Genomic DNA, 20,170 nt, shown 5'->3' on the forward strand with positions numbered 1-20,170 from the left:
GAATTGAATCGTGATAATCGATTCCGAACCTTGTGAATCGGAATCGAATCGATTCTTGAAATTCGACTCGATACGCAGCCCTATGTGTCAGATGTGGCCGTATCTGTGATTCTCAGAAGCCCACCTACGGTCTCGCTGCAGCGTGGCGTGCTTTGTGCTTGAATCAATCTAAGCAAACAAGAATTTGAAGGAAACATCTTGTCTCACAAGACTTTCTGAGAAGCACCACCACAGAGTCGCTGACAGACTTCTGATGCCCCCTGTCTCACACACACATACACACACACACACACACACACACACACACACACACACACACACACACACACACACACTTGCTATGCACAGTGCCGCAGGTCTTAATTAATTACCCAGTATAGCCCAATTGGGATGAGCTCTCCTGTTCCTACTGGGGTCCTGGAGCTCCACTCCGCGGTCCCTGTCCCGGGGGTCCCTGCCCCTGGCTCCCCCGCCCTGAGGGCCCCTCCCTGGGGCCGCGCTGACCGGACCGCTCCAGGGGTCTCCACCAACCCCACCCTCTGCAAGAGACGCGCTCGGTTCAGGCCCACGGGGTCATAAGAGCTCAAAGAACATAGGAGTCAGGGGTTAGGGGTTAGGCCACAGGGAATAGTCCAGGTCAGAGGGCAAAGGTCACAGGCAGTTAAGGGAGGGCAGAGGGAGAGGAGGTTTAGTAAGTTACTGTTAGGTTTGGTACAGGAGAGAGGAGGATTAGGAGGAGGTCTTGCAATGGGAATCATGTTACTGAGGGAGTATAGTTCTTGACAGCTAGTTGACAACCCGCGTGCGCTAGCTCATACCAACACACACGCGCTAGCTCAAACCTAACACACACGCGCTAGCTCAAACCCAACACACACGTGCTAGCTCATACCCAACACACACGCGCTAGCTCCTACCCAACACACACACGCTAGCTCAAACCCAACACACACGCGCTAGCTCAAACCAACACACACACGCTAGCTCATACCAAAACACCCGCTAGCTCAAACCCAACACACACGTGCTAGCTCAAACCCAACACACACGTGCTAGCTCAAACCCAACACACACGTGCTAGCTCATACCCAACACACACGTGCTAGCTCAAACCCAACACACACGCGCTAGCTCAAACCCAACACACACGCGCTAGCTCAAACCCAACACACACGTGCTAGCTCAAACCCAACACACACACGCTAGCTCATACCCAACACACGCGCTAGCTCATACCCAACACACACGTGCTAGCTCAAACCCAACACACACGCGCTAGCTCAAACCCAACACCCGCGCTAGCTCATACCCAACACCCGCGCTAGCTCATACCCAACACCCGCGCTAGCTCAAACCCAACACATGCGTGCTGGAAACACAAGGAGCTACAGCTGGGCACAGACAGCTAGCTGTGCCAGGATTCGATTGTTGCTACAGTTGGACCAACAATGTAGTAAACCGTTGCTACAGCTTGCTTAAAACATACAACAAGTCTAATTATGACATTCAACCTACAGCCCAAATCCTGACCCCCCAGTAGTGGAAGTACAATGGGGGCAAATGTGTGATTCAAATACCCCCCCCCGCACAACATACACACACACGCACGCCATAGTTTTACAATCACAAAGTCAGTTACTGCCCATTTCTCATTATGGACCAGAAAAAAAAGTTTGTTGTTGAATTGAATTACTGCACATTATGGTAGTGGGTTTCTGAACACATACTGAAGATCACTTAAAAAAAAGACTTTTCTCTAGCGCACAGATAGTAAGATCCCATTTGAACACTTTTTTAAGTGATCCTATCTTCTGGCAAGATATGCACACCCGTCTTTCTGAAATTAACAATAGGGTCTTCTCTTGATTGATTGATAGTCTCCATATACACCATACATCCAAATATTCAACATATCTGAAGAGATCATCTTCGGTTTCATAAAGGAGCAATCAAAAAGTCAGTTACTGCAACTGAAAGGACATATCGTGGGTTTCATATCCATAATAATATGAATCGCAACACACACAACTCTCAGACCTCTCAGTTGTACTGTACCTGATATGATCTGACAAGTTATACCTACACTATAGTTGCTAGATAACCATGGAACAGAAAACCCATTGATATTGAGATTGTACTTCAACAAACCGCTTGATTGGATTAACATGAACAGATCAGAATACGATAAGATATTAAGATATGAGGCCGCTTGCAAATGAGCAGCGCACGGATTTAGATTTTACTTAAGATGTGAATTAATGCAAATTTATGTTCTGTATCAGTGACCTCATTTAACATGGGCTAGGGTAGAGAATAGCACCAAGACTAACACAGATGGGGAAAGAGAGAGAGAGAGAGAGAGAGAGAGATACAAAGACAGACAGACAGACAAAAACAGAGAGAGAGAGGGAGAGAGAGAGAGAGAGAGAGAGAGAGAGAGAGAGAGAGACAGACAGGCAGAAACAACGAGAGAGACTCATCTTTTCATGGCCAGTTGTTTGCTTTTCAGGGAAATGTTGTATAGTGAGGCGGTGATTAGAACTTCCTAACATCCTCATTATCAAAATGATGTTAACACACACACACACACACACACACACACACACATCTAAACACAACCAACCCCCCCCCCCCCCCCACAGACACACACACCTAAACACAACCAAAAACACACACACACACACACCACTCTGCTACCACCCCATTTGGTTCTGCTGGGAATACAATCCCCATAGAGCATTAGATAATAACACTCCCACACTCCACACAATAACACACATTCAGTGCTGATGTTGCTGTCTGTGAACTTCATCAAGATTGTCATTCCCAGTCTTGATTAGATAAGCCACAGACACAATGAGACGGTGACAATGAACCCTGCCAAGCAGCTGTAGTCTTCCAGGATCAGCCCTCTAGAATCTCTGCTCATTACAGGGCTTAGAGAGCCAGCTTAACACAGCCAAGCACGTCCACGGCCCACACGAGAGCCTGGCCACCGCAGCTGCCCCTGGTCAGTCAAAGGCTTGGCCCACACAATCATGTCAAATATCTCAGGATATACCAATTAACATGACGATCCCATGGATGCTTGATTGATTGGTTACACCAATTGTTGCCCACCCAACCCATATGGGCTTATTATATATATATATATATATATATATATATATATATATATATATATATATATATATATATATATATATATATATCGAACCAAAATAGTTGAACATTAAACATAATGTTCTATGCCTTTAAGAATTATATGCATCATCAGCAAACACTACACAAACAACACACTTCTTCTTCTCCCTCATGCTTTGAGGATAAATTGGGTTTTTCTTCTTCTCCCTCATGCTTTGAGGATAAATCGGGATCAAAAACTCTCAATTCAAGCCTGAGCTTCTCCTGTAGCTAAAACGCCTCAGGGGTTGCATGCACCAAACATTTTTTAAATAAATTTGTCTCGGATCATCATCATACAGGTCTGAGACCAAAGATCACTTAATAAACACAACCTGTCTTCATCAGGAAGTCCGTTGAATCCGTTTCTACCAGAGGGAAGGTGCTGGACCTTAGTTGTGCACAAATGGACCTTTTGGCTCTTGTGAAATTGACGCGCACATACGGTTTGGTTCGGAATCGTAGATCTCTTTAATTAGACCATTATGTGCAAAGTTAAGGTTTAATCAAAATATTGGCTGCCCATTTCTCATTATGGACCAGAAAAAAAAGTTTGTTGTTGAATTGAATTACTGCACATTATGGTATATACATACTGAAGATCACTTAAAAAAAAGACTTTTCTCTAGCACACAGATAGTAAGATCCCATTTGAACACTTTTTTTTAGTGATCCTATCTTCTGGCAAGCTATGCACACCCGTCTTTCTGAAATTAACAATAGAGTCTTCTTTTGATTGATTGCTAGTCTACATATACACCATACATCCACATATTCAACACATCTGAAGAGATCATCTTCGGTTTCACCAAGGAGCATTATGTCATCAGCATACAACAGGATGCCCAATACTGGGCATTTTTCTATACCAAGTCGGTATACTTGCGTCCTTGCTAGTCCGGACTTGGGAAGTTCGCATCAGAGTATGAACTTCCAAGGACGGGAGGACGCAAGTTCAGTCATTCAGCAGTTGGAACAGCAGTGTCCTTGTTGACGTCACCTTCTCGGCTTGTTTTGTGTGGACACCGGCAGCCGCCATTGCTAGGATTTTGAAAAGCATTTTAAACTGTTTTAAAGTAAATATCTTTACGTTTTCATTGCTTTTCATGCGGATAATTACCACCATTGGCCATTTTATCCATATAACGTGTGTTTCTACTAGTTTAGATAGATTATTTAGATAGGCATTTTCAATGGTGTTGCCCTAACAACCGTTAGCACTGCGGATAACCGCTCTCTTGATGCGAAATGATTTCTGGGATATCTGTCTGTCTCAAGTCCACACAAGTCTGCTCTGATGCATCCTCCATAAAATGGGCGGAGCAAGAACACATCCTGGCATTTGATGCAGACTTGGGACTTGCGTACTTTTGAATTGGAACAGTACTTGGGCTCCGAATGATGACATTTCACAAGTTCACAAGGACGCAAGTACGGACAAGTACGCATATTGGAAAAGGGCCACTATGTCTGCCACTCTAACACCAAGTTAAGCATGTTTGATTCGTAGGGATAAATCATCAAAATATAGGGTATATAAAGTGTGTGAAATATAAATGCTTTCCAATCTCATACAGCACATTGTGCCAGGTCACCTTGGACAGGCCTCTTAAAGAAAGACATTTTTCCTCGTCTTTGTCTGGCACCCTACGTGGTTGTTCTGAGCATCGATCTGACTTTAGCCTGACACGCTGGTCATCGTGTCTCTGTGCTGGCAGGGGTGCAGATTTGCATGTGAAAGAGCATTAGCGCCAGCTACCTGGCGGGCACACAAAGGACCCCGCTGATCTGAGCTGTCAGCCCGTCGATTAACTATGATGAATCACTCTCCCACTTTATATCCAATCACAAACCTCTCAGGAGAACTCAAATCTGGTCACCTTTAACAGAAAGCCTTTTTTGTGGGGCCATGGAGAGCCAGCTGGAGACCGGGGGCAGGCTGTACCCCAACGCTGCTACTGCTGCTAGTGTTATTGTGCTACTGTATTAGTCTGCGGCTGAAATATAATCTCTGGAGCAGTGTGTGTACGCGCACACACACACACACACAAACACACACACACACACACACAGCGACCTCTGGCTAATTCTGCTGTGTCAGGGACAAATCCCCTGAATTTGAATCACAGAAAAAACAACAAGTGCCCTGCTCAAGGGCACAAGGGCAATAGCAGGCAATTGAAGTATTGATACTATCCTAGCGATGCGCCAGGTTAACAAATGTAACGATTCAGTTGAAAATACATCCACATCTACAGTATCACACATCAACACTTGAGTAAAGGCCCCTCAGACAAGGTCAGGGTAAACACAGACAGCTCAGCTGAGGACGCACTTCCTCTCCAGAACCCGGCTCTCGGAGGAAGTGGACCGAACACCCGAGCCGCCACGGCAGCGCCGGGCCGCGTCCTCCGATCCAGTCCGTCGGAAGTGCCCCGGGGCTAAAAAAAGAAGCCCGGAGAAATCAATAGTTTCTTGTAGAGGCTGCCTCGGGTTTCTATTTTAACATGGACCCGTATCGATTAGCTTTCAGGGCAGACGTCTCCCTGGGAAACCCACGCTCGGGGAGGATTTGGGAGTCTTTAGTGGAACACAAGCCGGCGCGAACGAGGGATGGAGGTATAGAGGTGTGAAAGGAGGGATGGAGGTATAGAGGTGTGAAAGGAGGGATGGAGGTATAGAGGTGTGGAAGGAGGGATGGAGGGATGGAGGTATAGAGGTGTGGAAGGAGGGATGGAGGGATGGAGGTATAGAGGTGTGGAAGGAGGGATGGAGGTATAGAGGTGTGAAAGGAGGAGGAGGAGTGATGAGGAGAAGGAGGAGGAGGAGGAGGAGGAGGAGGAGGAGGAGGAGGAGGAGGAGGAGGAGGAGGAAGAGGAAGCGGAGAAGGAGGAGGAGGAAGAGGGAGGAAGAGAAGAAGGAGGAGGAGGAGGAGGAGGAGGAGGAGGAGGAGGAGAAGGAGGAGGAGGAGGAGGAGGAAGAGGAGGACACAGATCTCAAAGCACCGCTGTAGCACAACTTCAAACATGAGGACCTGTGATTGACACATCTCTGAAGCGTGGCCGACCAATGGGAGCGGCTTGAGCTGCAGGAACCCGTCCCTATTGGTTTAGAGAGGAGAACGGGAGAAGAGAGGCTCCGCATGTGAAACAGAGCGCGGTCCGTGACGGACGAGGCATCCCATTGTACCACTACTGACACACACACACACACACACACACACACACACACACACACACACACACACACACACAAGCCTCTGGTGTGGGAGCAGTGGTGAGTGGTATTGCTGACAGGCTGTCAGCCCCTCACATCAGAACCGGGCCCTTGATGTCAGAACCGGGCTTTCCACTACTACACTCCTCTGTGCTGTGGTCTGTCAGCAAGGTTGGCATCGCACACATTTTATTTTTACCCATACGTACAGTCAAATAAAATACAGTACCAAGTCTGTGCTCGGCTTCCTTCAGAGAGAGAGAGAGAGAGAGAGCTAGGCACTGGGATCTCCTTGAGGTTTGACAGAAAGGCAAAATATTACGGGTTTGAGGTAATAACATATTGGCTGTAAATGTGGCCAAACAGCAGCTGCTTCTAGCATTTTCTAGCGAGGCTTCTAGCATTTTCCAAAGCACCAATTCAATACAGAGCCCGAATGGGGTAAAGAAGAGAACGGGTGAAGCAGGGAGGAGCACCTTAATGATACCGGTCGTACGTAAGTGCCGAATCCTGGCAATTTTCTCACCACTCATCATTTAGATTATTACAAATCCATCCGTCTCTGGCTGCCTCCCCAGACCAGTGATTACATTCTCTGTCATGTTTCCTTTCCTGGTTCATTTTTCTCACTGAGGAACGCCGGCGACCGCCTGACATTAAAACCGGGGCTTTATCTACAAACACAGTCGTCCGAACCGGCCCGTCTCCGATCTGACAGACGTCGTTACGACGTCGTTACGGCGTTCGACACCTCGGCTGTTTGAAGGTACGGTGTGTCGCCCCTTCTCTCTGCCTCCATTTCCTTCCTTGAATCCATTTGTTCCCTTTATGTGTCTTCAGGAGAGTAAAACTACCTGCTATCCACAGACAACCAGGCAAACAAATTGCCCGTTCCTCTTGCCCCCAAGAGAGAGGAGAGAAGAAGTAAGAAGTGAAATTTGTCTGTGTTATGCGCAGCAGGATGGCGGGGGTTCATGAATACAGGCATATAAAACTGTGGTGTGTGTGTGTGTGTGTGTGTGTGTGTGTGTGTGTGTGAGCGCGTTCATCCATCTCCTATGGTGTCGTCCCCCCCCCAGGCTGAGCCAAATCGTGTGCTCGTAAAGTAAGGCCCACTTGAATCTAAGGGGATTTATCCCTCCGCCTCCTCAGATCACCGGCTTACAAGATGGCCGACCAGTGCGAAGACATGAAAACATCCGCCATTTCCTCTCCCTCTTCTACCTCACGCTCTCACTCACGCACGTGTGCTGGATGAAGAGAGAGCACAGGGCTGAGTTTCCCAGAGGCATTGTAGCGCTATGATGAACGCCATAGCTTCCGATGAACGTAGCGCTACGATGCCTCTGGGAAACTCAGCACTGAGCTGGAGACGTAGTTCCCGGTCCGGTAAGCACCCACTGCTGCTCATGTCTTGCTCAGCTGGCGAACGGCAGTGGGCAGAGGAGAGAAGGGTCAGAGGTCAGAGGTCCCACCCTGACTGCCTCAAACACACAGACAAAACACAGCGTGAGCAGTTTATCTGAAGGGATTACAGTAAGGTACACAGTGGGAGCTCTACTGTACCTTGTCCCTAGTGGAATACTAATACCGCTAATACCAATACCAGGTCCAATATCAGGACCAGGACCAACACTGATGATACCACTGTCAATACCAGCACCACAAGTAGCAGTACCAATACTACTACCAATACCAACACCAGTACCAATACCAATACCAGCAACACAAGTAGCAGTACCAATACTACTACCAATACCAACACCAGTACCAATACCAGCAACACAAGTAGCAGTACCAATACTACTACCAATACCAACACCAGTACCAATACCAGTACCAGTACCAGTACCAGTACCAATACCAATACCAACACCAGTACCAATACCAATAACAATACCAGCAACACAAGTTACAGTACCAATAATACTACCAATACCAACACCAGTACCAATACTAATAACAATACCAGCACTGGTATCAATACCAGTACCAATACCAACACCAGTACCAGTACCAATAACAATACCAGCAACACAAGTTACAGTACCAATACTACTACCAATACCAACACCAGTACCAATACTACTACCAATACCAATACCAGCACTGGTATCAATACCAGTACCAATACCAATACAAAGATACAACTACCAGTACCTCTACCAATACCACTACAAATACCATCACCACTACCAGTACCAGTACCAGTACCAGTACCAATACCACTACAAATACCATCACCACTACCAGTACCAGTACCAGTACCAATACCACTACAAATACCATCACCAGTACCAGTACCAATACCACTACAAATACCATCACCACTACCAGTACCAACACCAGTACCAATACCACTACAAATACCATCACCACTACCAGTACCAGTACCAGTACCAATACCACTACAAATACCATCACCACTACCAGTACCAGTACCAGTACCAATACCAGTACCATTACCATTACCAGTACCAGTACCAGTACCAGTACCAGTACCAATACCAATACCAGTACCAGTACCAGTACCAGTACCAATACCAGTACCATTACCAGTACCAATACCAATACCAGTACCAGTACCAGTACCAGTACCAGTACCAATACCAGTACCAATACCAATACCAATACCAGTACCAGTACCAGTACCAGTACCAGTACCAATACCATTACCAGTACCAATACCAGTACCAATACCAGTACCATTACCAGTACCAGTACCAGTACCAGTACCAGTACCAGTACCATCACCACTACCAGTACCAGTACCAGTACCAATACCAATACCAGTACCAGTACCGGCCTGCACACAGACCCCAGCGCAGCGCGTCCTGCTAACTAGAGAGCAGAGCGATGTGGACGCACCGAGCCGCTCAACGAGCCGTTTCATCGACTGGAAATACACACATCAATACAGGTAGTTCTCCGGGAGACAGACTTAGGGGCTTTTCTGAGGAAACGAAAGGGAAAAAAGCAAGCTGCACTTTGTGGTAAAGAGATAAAATAAACACACACACACACACACACATACAGTGCCACCTCAGCCGGTGTGACTACTGATGTTGATAAATGTGCGGTGCATCAAACAGGAGCTGCTATTAGCTCTCTGCTGGAGAGTCGGTCAGGCTCGTGTTATTGTTTGCTACCTAGATGACAAAATTCAATTTGAATGAATTGAAGGATAACAAAAACATGAATTTGAGAAGCTCAAAGTAAGACGGCGGATGTCTGGTTCTACAGCTCGTTCACACGGATGTTTCTAACGTGGCTTGTTCCATACCTCAGTGATTCACCCTGCCTATTATTAGAAAATAATTCAATCAACTTGAGCGTGAATGCATGTGAATGTACACATGTATGAGTGTGTGTGTGTGTGTGTGTGTGTGTGTGTGTGTGTGTGTGTGTGTGTGAGAGAGAGAGAGAGAGAGAGAGAGGTTGAAATAGAGAGCGTAGATACACAACACTACTACATACTACCACACTATGACATACTGCGTACAGGTATGTGTCTGCACATGTGTGTGCGTGTGTGTGTTTGCCCCATCCTGCTCAGGGCGCTCCTCATCCTCATGCTCATCCTCGTCCTCGTCACACACTTCTATTGCAGTTCTATCCTCCTGTTGTGACTTCCTAAGGACACCCAGGCTGGTCTGAAGCAAAGCTGTGGCCACCATCCACAGATCAGAGAGACTGCTCCCATTGGAGCTCTGCTTCAGTTCATGAGAGGTTCACATCCAGAACACAGGAGGAAGGAGGGAGGGGAAGACCAGGGGAGCGTCTACAGGGGGTCAGGATGAACAGGCCTGTCTTTGACAGGTCCTTCGGGGGCCTAGGGTGAGTTATGTCAGTGATGTTCTATCATTGTGGCTCTACTGTTATTTCAGTATAAAAGTTTTTTAAAGGTGACATTCAAAAGAAATTTGATTAACTGAAGCAGGTACGCCCACATCAACTGCCACTACCTCTGCTTGATTGCGGGTCAGATAGGTCCCCAGACTGATTAACGTTTATATTCAGATTGGCCTCCTAACTGATTCAGATTGGCTCCCTAACTGATTCCGATTGGCCCCCTAACTGATTCAGATTGGCCCCCTAACTGATTCAGATTGGCCTCCTAACTGATTCAGATTGCCCCCCTAACTGATTCAGATTGGCCCCCTAACTGATTCAGATTGGCCCCCTAACTGATTCAGATTGGCCCCCTGCCTGACTGATTCAGATTGGCCTCCTAACTGATTCAGATTGGCCTCCTAACTGATTCAGATTGGTCCCCTAACGGATTCAGATTGGTCCCCTACCTGATTCAGATTGGTCCCCTGACTGATTCACTCTCTCTGATTCAGATTCAAAGATCTCAATCAGAATCAGAAAGGAGTAATGGCAGTTGGACACAATGGTGAACTACAGTCAAGATGTCTCTATTTCACCCTGTGTCCCCAATTCACACACCCTCTTGTCATTACTGTCACTGTGTCACCTTACCCCCCCCCCCCTCGTTCACCCTAATCTACCTTTCATTCACCCTCTCACCCCTGCTTTCACTCTGTCACACGCTCACCTATTCACGCACAATCTCATCCCTACCAGTAAAACACCTAGCTGCTCCTCCCTCAATCCCATAACTTCCCTATAATGAGGATGGTAGGCTGATGTGCTGTTCTGTCGTCGTTGAGAGGAATGTGAAACCGTCAATCAACGCAAAGAGCTTTTCAAAGAGGGAACGAGCGCTTTCAGACACCCAGCATTCTCCTCGTAAATCTCTCTGTTCGGCTCGCTCAGAGACAAATGAGTGGAACTGCCGTTGGGGTGAACTAGGCCTGTTTCGGAGCTGTACATTTACTAGATTGATGGTTTTTTGAGTTTATCCTAAGCTTCAGGTCCAACTGAATCAATCCAAATCACACTTTTCTTTCGTTTGCCTTCTACCAATCACTCTTACGTTCCATCTCACAAAGTCTACTTGTTCCATAGTTGTTATTTTGGTAGCCTCAGACAACCCTCAGATCTCCATGTAGTCCGCCTGTGTGATCATGATCAAGTGAATAACGTCGCCATCTAGAGGCGGTCCGGCTCACAGAGCCCGTGTTGCGTGTAACCGGGATGGATGCATGTTCGATGCCTCTCCCTCTCTCTCCTGTCGTCGTATCTTCGTATTTACAACAAACAACACACCGATTCAGATGGAACTGTCAACAATAAAGGCAGCCTACAAACATATTCCAGTAAGTGTGTGTTTGTGCTTTCACGTGAGACCATCCCACTGAGCAAAGACACGTTTAAAAGACGTCTTTTAGATGTCTTTTTTGTCTTTTTCGGACGTCCAAAGACCAATTAGGAGCCAGAATGAATGTTTTTTTTAACGTTCAGATATTGAACCCGTTCTGCACGTCCACAGACGTCTTAGAGGGGTCCAAGCCAGACGTGTGAATATTGAGGGGTCCAGCAGACGAACAAACGGGGTTCTGGACCGACGGACGTTATTAAGACGTGATAACACTTAATAATAAGATCTGAACGTCTATATCACGTCATATGGGATCTAAAACCGGGGTCTTAAGCGGACCTTCGTAACTATGAGCCCCCCATGCAAGTTCTCTGACAGTGGGCATGCAGACGACCAAGGCAGACGAAAGGAAAATTGAGCGAGGATTGAATAAAGCAGAAAACACTCAATCAGAAGAGCATTAGTCCCACGTAAACCATGCAGTCAGCCTTGAATGGAGCTCATCGTGTTTCCACGGCGACATGGCGGTCCCCGCTAATTGGCCTAAAATTGAAGCAGAGAGGCGCTTACCTGAAATGATAGGTGCCAAACGGAAAATGTCAGCCAGGCGGCTATTAGCCGTCTCGTAAGGAGAGTCCTCGAGGAAATCGTTTCCTGTAAGAAAAACAACAACTTTAAAATAGCCAACACACTTCATAAGCTATTAGACAGACCGACAGACTGATTGATTGGATTTGTTTTCCCATGTTTGCGAGCCCCACCCTCTACATGTAGCCTACATAAACACACATGCCCAGGGTATCTGGGTCAGGTCGATTGCCTTGGTGAGGCACACATAGGCCTACGGCGCAGTTAATTAGGCATGCAGGCCTTATATAGCCTAGTTTTGGGAGTACAGACCTATCAACTCTGGAGATGCCAGGGGATTTTGCTAGGTTGACCAAATTAGGTGTTAAATAAAAAATCTCTTTATATCCCCGTGGAGAGATTGGGGGGGGGGGGGTCGGGGGTGGAAGGGGGTCGGTCTATGGCCACGAGAAACGGATCCGTTTTGGCAACCTGACTCGCAGGGTTGCTCCACACAGCCTAGTAGTGCCAGTGGGGGCTTTAGAAGGGTAGCTTGCGCCTGCTGGATGTATAGGAGGGGGTTGGGAGTTGGTGGGTTGGTGACTGTACCTTGTAATGTTTGGTAGATGCCCCAATAGATGCGGAGGCAGTTCTTCTCTTTCTTCATACCCCGTTTACACCTGCAGTGGTACAGGGGGCTCTGCTTGAGCGCGTCCATGGCACTCCGACATTCGTCCTTCGCCTCCAGCCCGGACACCAGGCTGTAGTTGCTCTCCTTGCCTGCTATGCACTGCCTCATTGTCCGGTACTTGGAGCTGCAGACCTGCTCCTTCAGACACTGCTCGCTCGCCTTCACACAGTCCAGACGGTTGGCCCCAGAGAGGACGCTTTCTTGGGCGGACGATAACACGTCTGGGTGAAAAAAACAAGTAATCAACTAAATAAACAAACAACAACAATAATAATAATAATAATAATAATAATAATAATTATTATTATTATTATAATACTACTACTAATAATTAGTATTATTGTTATAAAAAGAAAAGGAAAAGTAATCACAACAACAATAGCCCACTAGTGTTACTACTACTAGGTCAGTAGACTATTAGTAGTAAGAATAATGATGTTTAAATCACATACTCTACCATTATTATAGGCTACATCTCAAGATAAACACACAGAGATTAGGCAAACTGGAAGCTTCTTTTGGGATTAAAATATTAAGGCGAAGAGCTGTTTGTATACTCTGAAAACGCTAGACTGACAATAACAAACACGTCGCATTAATGCAATATGTAATTTTAATTTCAAACAGTGGACGAGAAGCTCACATAAGTTTGCAAAAAAAAATATGATTTTATAAAGCGGATTGTAAGATATAGGCTAAGGTACTGCAACTATTTTACACTTTCACATTCACGCTCTTTTATGATGAGGTCGTAATTGACTGTGTGGTGGGAATGACACACTTTTGGTTGCCCACAGTCTCTCTTAATTAGTCTAAAAACAATCACTGTCCATGTTCCTCAACTTGCGTAGGCGTACTACTTATAATTGTCGAGTTACCAGCCAATCATTCAGTAAAGATGATCACGAATAAATCCTTGGTATCTGCCACCCTAGCCTACATGCAAACTTACCCAAAAGAGACAGAACGACATAAAGAGTGGCGAAGATCATTGTGTTTCTATCCACGGGAAGCATGTTCAGATGTAATTTTATATGAACAAAAACTTAGTAATTTGATTCCCAAGGTAGGCTATTTCCACGCTATTCAAATCCATTAAAAAAACACCAGGGGCATGCGCTCCAACGCAGACGAGAGATCCCGCTGACTTCATGCGAATAACATTCCAACCGAAAAGTACTCCAGTTTCGGACCTACCTAACGGGCTACCATCATGCACTAAATGATGTCCTTTCCGTGCACGGATGGAAGGAAAGGAAATAAGGATGGAAGGAAAGGAAATAAGGAGCAGAGGATCGCAGCGCGAGGAGACCCACTGATGACTGCGCGAGGAGCTCCGGTTCGTCCGGTGCCCGGGTCTGTCTGAGCGCGCGCTGCTCCGGTGCGCTGCTCCGGTACCCACTGCGCAATAGCGCGTGAACCGGGACCACGCAGCCTCGCAGGTCTGGGGGATCTGACCGTGTCAACGTGAATCTCCGTTAGGGGGAATAGTTCAGTTATTACGTAGTAGTAGTAGTTAGTTATTACGACCGTGATAGGCTATTAGGCGATGAGGAACGTATATGGTAGACACAAAGTCAAAGATAAATGTGAAATCTATATGCTACGTGCGTAAACAGTATATTGCATGTCCACATGCTGTGCATTTTAGTGACACAGTTAGCACTGTAAGTAAGTAGTCTGAGCCTAGTGTCTCATAGGACTGGAACCTATCTCCTGATTCCTTAGCGTGAGGCAGCTTGATGTACACCCCTTGGACATGACGCCAGTAGGATGTCGCAGGGTCTTATCCCCAATCCAACCCTTGATGCTGAGTGCCAAACGGAGGCATTGGGTACCATTTTTTATCGTCTTTACGACTCGGCCGGGGATCGAACCCCCAACCTCTCAATCGCACTAACCACAAGGCGAATTTTCTTTTTTATTCTGAGTTGAAATAAACATTTAGACTACTTATTCTATGGATGCAACGGGCCATTTCAATCACTCAGATCCATCATTAGGGCTGATTAAAAATAGAATAAGTTAGGGATGAAATGTACAGCCAACAATTAGCCATATTATAATTCAATTGTCTGCTCAAAACATTCTACATATTGTTATAGAGGCACCATCCGCAGAGATAGCCCAGCCTACATTCAATAACCTATTGATCAATCCTGAGTGAACATATAGTGCAACCCCCACCACGACTGTCCTTCTCTCAAAAAACAAAATGGTGCTGTGTATCAATGTGCTGCGTCATGTTACACTCGGGACGACCTTTCGGTGTGTTTGGAGGACTTGAAAAGAACAGGGAGAAGCAAGCTACATTGGTTTTGAATTTGAAGGTTGTCAGCTGTGCCGCAAATCACTCTAGCTGTGGACCGCACAGTGCGGGCTAGTGAGTGAGAGTGACATCATGGGTAAACACCGCCATCTATTGGTTTTAAAAGTGTAGGCTATTTCATAACACTCTGGCTGGTGGAAACAGGCCTTTCCACTCACTGTTCATAAAGATCAGCTCATAACTTTAACAGCTTGTACCCTAACAATATTAAATGCATGCATGACACTCTAAATCAAGGCAATAGCCTATTAAGGTATAGGCTAGCTATAGCATATTGGAGTTATAATTCATTAGCGTTAATAGAAGGTCAATAAAACAGCCTATCGTTTGCAAATCAAGTTTAAACTATGATCATAATAACACGACAATACATCACTTGCAGTGAGATCTAAGCCGTGCGTATTGATTGTCTATTCTGAGCCATTCACTGTATAGGCCTAAATGCATAAAGTGCAATGTGAAAGAGGTTTTACACATTAACACAATGACTGTTAACTGAATCAATCTGCACTATTGCCCTGTACCACAACATTAAATCAGCCCAACATAGAGCTTCAATACACAAGTGGGAGTCCTAAGAGTTGCAAAGCTCACAGATACCCTTCCACGCACACTAACTGCTTTAGATCATTCATTATATAACCACTAGGCTACTCAAAGTGCAGTCAATTCATACATCCTTTCCTGCCATCTAAACTGAACATATTTTAAAATGTTGTTATAGCCTTGATTCAGATATGGCCACGTTGAAGGAAAGAGAAAGAATTTGATGACTTTGCAGTTTTAATCTCAAAAGGAACACTGCCAACCTCATATAAGGTGATGCACATCAATCTGGGATTTATGTAAAGCTGCAATCAATATTTACTATTAATTTTGCAAATGAATGTCAGAGTGATATAGTCGGCGGTCGTATAAACGAGCGGGCGTTCACACTATAATGCGCTTCATGGCACCGAATCAAAACCATTCTTTCCAGTACTCGGAAAATTGGTCAAAGTCAAGAATTATGTGACAATATCTTGAAGGAGCTTATGGCACTGAATTAAAGTTATTGATTGCTGACTGTGCTTACAGACGTCCGATACTGTGTCCAACAGGGCCCTAGTGCTATAGAGCAGGCCGTGTTGAATGAACGACAAGGGAGACAGAGAAGGAAACAAGCAAGGTTTTTCTACGGCAGCGTTTCTCCCTGTTTTCACAGGCGTTGTCAGCAGTGTTGCCAACTAATTTTCAGGGGAAGTTGCTATACTGGCAGGTTGATTTGTTGCTGAAAGTTTCTAAATTACGTTGTGACGTAAAACAGAGTAGAGTACACAATGATGATTGTGGATGAGGTTGTGGGGTTGGCTGGTGTGTGTGGATGAGGTTGTGGGGTTGGCTGGTGTGTGTGGATGAGGTTGTGGGATTGGGTGGTGTGTGTGGATGAGGTTGTGGGGTTGGGTGGTGTGTGAGGTTGTGGGGTTGTCTGGTGTGTGTGGATGAGGTTGTGGGGTTGGGTGGTGTGTGAGGTTGTGGGGTTGGCTGGTGTGTGTGGATGAGGTTGTGAGGTTGTGGGGTTGGCTGGTGTGTGTGGATGAGGTTGTGGGGTTGGCTGGTGTGTGTGGATGAGGTTGTGGGGTTGTCTGGTGTGTGTGGATGAGGTTGTGGGGTTGGGTGGTGTGTGTGTGGATGAGGTTGTGGGGTTGGCTGGTGTGTGTGGATGAGGTTGTGGGGTGTGGGCTTGGGTGGTCTGTGGATGAGGTTGTGGAGTTAGCTGGTGTGTGTGGATGAGATTGTGGGGTGTGGGCTTGGGTGGTCTGTGGATGAGGTTGTGGAGTTAGCTGGTGTGTGTGGATGAGGTTGTGGAGTGTGGGCTTGGGTGGTCTGTGGATGAGGTTGTGGAGTTAGCTGGTGTGTGTGGATGAGGTTGTGGGGTGTGGGCTTGGGTGGTCTGTGGATGAGGTTGTGGAGTTAGCTGGTGTGTGTGGATGAGGTTGTGGGGTGTGGGGTTGGGTGGTCTGTGGATGAGGTTGTGGGGTTGGCTGGTGTGTGTGGATGAGGTTGTGGGGTTGGCTGGTGTGTGTGGATGAGGTTGTGGGGTTGGCTGGTGTGTGTGGATGAGGTTGTGGGGTGTGGGGTTGGGTGGTGTGTGGATGAGGTTGTGGGGTTGGCTGGTGTGTGTGGATGAGGTTGTGGGGTTGGCTGGTGTGTGTGGATGAGGTTGTAGGGTTGGCTGGTGTGTGTGGATGAGGTTGTGGGGTGTGGCTGGTCTGAGTCCCAAGTGAGCAGAAACTTCCATATTTCTGCTTTGAGCTGGCAGGAATTATGAAGTCCATCACTCTGTTTTTCTCAAAAACTGTAAAACCTATGAAACCCCACTCCTCCCACATTTTTTGGTCAATTGACGCCCCAATTGCTACACTACATCTTCAGACTGTCCTCAATAAATCGCAAATGTTCAACAAAAAAAAAGACGAACTGTATATGACATGATAAATGTAATGTGAAATTTGTCCGAATTTTATCACAAAAACTGCATTTCTGATAGTATTTTGAAGTCTGTCATCATTTTGTCCCCTCAAACTACTGCTGTTCATACAGGAAAAAATACACTACCCACAATCCTATAGTGCAACAGCAATGCCTTCACCAATCAGAGATGTTGTTGGGAACCCCGCCCCAATAGCGGACCCTAGGAATACAACCGGCTAAATTGACTCTGATTGAGAGGACACCTGTGCCACTGATTGCTTGATTGGTTTCCACCTGTCTTGTTAGTCTGTGTATATGTAGCCTACATGTAGCTCCCCTCTTGTTTTTTGTCTGTTCATTATTTTCTGTAGCTGTGTCTTCTCCCTGGTGTTGTTCTGTGCCATCCTGTAAGTCTGTAAGTGTTGTCTTTTGTTCTCCACTTGTTGAGTGTATACCTTGGTTTTATTGTTTAGTCTTTGTTTTTTGTTTTTTTGCCCCTTGCGGTGCCTTTTTAAAATGTTTTACATGAACCCTTGTGATTGATGTGTAAATGGTAAATGGACTGCACTTATAGCGCTTTTCCACCTTAGCGACACTCAAAACGCTTTACAATGGCCTCTCATTCACCCATTCACACACACTCACACACCAATGGCGGTAGCTGCCATGCAAGGTGCTAACCTGCTCATTGGGAGCAATTTGGGGTTAGGTGTCTTGCTCAATGTTGACAGTCGGAGCTGGGATTCGAACCACTGACCGTTCGATCATTGAACGACCCGCTCTACCAACTGAGCTACAGCTGCCCCATCTAAGCCAGTGTGAAACCATCTATGGCTTCTCGCATGGCAGGTTACAACTCATTCCCATCACAGAATGTAGGCCTAGGCTACTTATATGTTCATGCAGGAGTATACAGTGTTAATATCCAGCTGTGACATTTATACTGCCAGCTTCTCACTTGGCTCAAAGAGCATGACCTTCCCTTGCTGTCTGGTTGTGAGTTCAAGCCCCGGGTGATGCAGAAAGAACATGCTAATGCCTACTCAGGCATTATGCTATATGGATTTCAGACATGATTTTAAAGATTAATACGTTTTAAAGAGGCCTTTGTGTATTTGGCATTTGTCTCCTTCCTCTTCCCCCTCAAAATGCCCGGCCCTGATCCAGTGCTGCACAGCAGATGTAATTATTATAGTAGGCTATAAATCTATTCAATTCTAATGGTTTATTTGAATGGTTTACATTGCCAACACCACATTTACATGACATTGCAAACACCACAAAAACGGAGAAATCACTAAAATGTAAATACAAATGGGTCACGTGAGTGAATAAGCTCTCTCTCTCTCTCCCTCTCTCTCTCTCTCTCTCTCTCTCTCTCTCTGTCTCTGTCTCTGTCTCTCTCTCTCTCTGTCTCTCTGTCTCTCTCTCTGTCTCTCTGTCTCTCTCTCTCTCTCTCTCTCTCTCTCTCTGTCTCTCTCTCTCTCTCTCGGTTGTGAGCATGGAGGTTGTGAGTGTGAGAGATAATCGTTTGTCATTTAGAGGGAAACGGCGTGCATTTGAGTCACTTCAAAAGTTTCCAAAATATATATTTTCTAACTAGTTTTTTGCAAGGTGCGTTTGAGAAGAAAAAAAACAAAGTGGCAAGTGTTGTCTGAAAAAATCTAGCAAAAAGTTAAATTGTCATCACTGTCAGTGACACTTTTAAATTTAAACCCCCTACTAATGGCGCGTTCCAGGCAACCCGTAACTCGTGTTTTTCCGACCTCCTACACGTGAAAATGCTCTGGAATGGCAGTCCAACCCGTAACTTCCCACCCGGCAACTGGGAGTACATCGATCTGTACGAGTTCACGGGTGGGAAGTTACGGGTTTGACTGCCATTCCAGAGCATTTTCACGTGTAGGAGGTCGGAAAAACACGAGTTACGGGTTGCCTGGAACGCACCATAACACAGTGGGCAGGCACGAGCCAATTTACAACATGCACGTGCACAGTTCAGCGCGCGGGAACCTGACGGCTCTAATCCGGCAGTTTGTCTGTTTAAACCATGGATGTATTAATAGAACTATATATATAAACTAGTAATATAAGGTATAAACTGGACCAACCGGGGGTTTTTATGTTCAAATAACCCAGTTATTTCCTGTTTCAAAATGAGTTTGGATACATTATTTCAACAAATTCTCCTGACTGAACAACAAACAACCGAGAGAACACGACAGATCCAAGAGGGTGAGGTCATGAGCTAAACGGTTTAGTGCTCACTAGTGATTAAAACACTAGGCTATGCGCCTTTTCAAGAAACCAATACATTTCTGAGGTGTTGTAATAGAAACCAATACATTTCTGAGGTGTAATGGCTGTTATTTTCTGACAAAACAAACAATAGGCATCCCATCCCAGTGAGAACAGAGTAGGCTAGCTGAAAAGACATGGGAAAGACTGCCAGACCAATCATGGACATCTATTTTTACCCCAGATCAAGGCCAGTCAGGACAGA

At 46.0% G+C, this 20,170-nt stretch overlaps 2 protein-coding genes across 2 annotated transcripts in view; both read right to left on the reverse strand.

Annotated features, from left to right (window-relative positions):
* The window catches only part of gfra1a (gdnf family receptor alpha 1a), a gene marked incomplete at its 3' end in the record, with an annotated part of 18,042 nt that extends 4,010 nt beyond the window's left edge, over positions 1-14,032 (reverse strand). Inside the window, exons 1-4 of the mRNA XM_084461367.1 lie at positions 13,837-14,032; positions 12,803-13,105; positions 12,197-12,280; positions 411-539 (exon numbers count right to left, since the gene is read on the reverse strand). Coding sequence (XP_084317493.1) covers positions 411-539; positions 12,197-12,280; positions 12,803-13,105; positions 13,837-13,900 — 580 coding nt within the window. The 5' untranslated portion in view covers positions 13,901-14,032. The remainder of the gene's footprint in view (positions 1-410; positions 540-12,196; positions 12,281-12,802; positions 13,106-13,836) is intronic.
* LOC311328808 (uncharacterized protein) overlaps positions 1-20,170 on the reverse strand; it is a 75,474-nt gene that overhangs the window by 45,337 nt on the left and 9,967 nt on the right. The gene's annotated exons all lie outside the window — the stretch shown is intronic.

This window comes from Borostomias antarcticus, assembly GCF_949987555.1.
Source record: "Borostomias antarcticus genome assembly, chromosome: 2".
NCBI lineage: Eukaryota > Metazoa > Chordata > Actinopteri > Stomiiformes > Stomiidae > Borostomias > Borostomias antarcticus.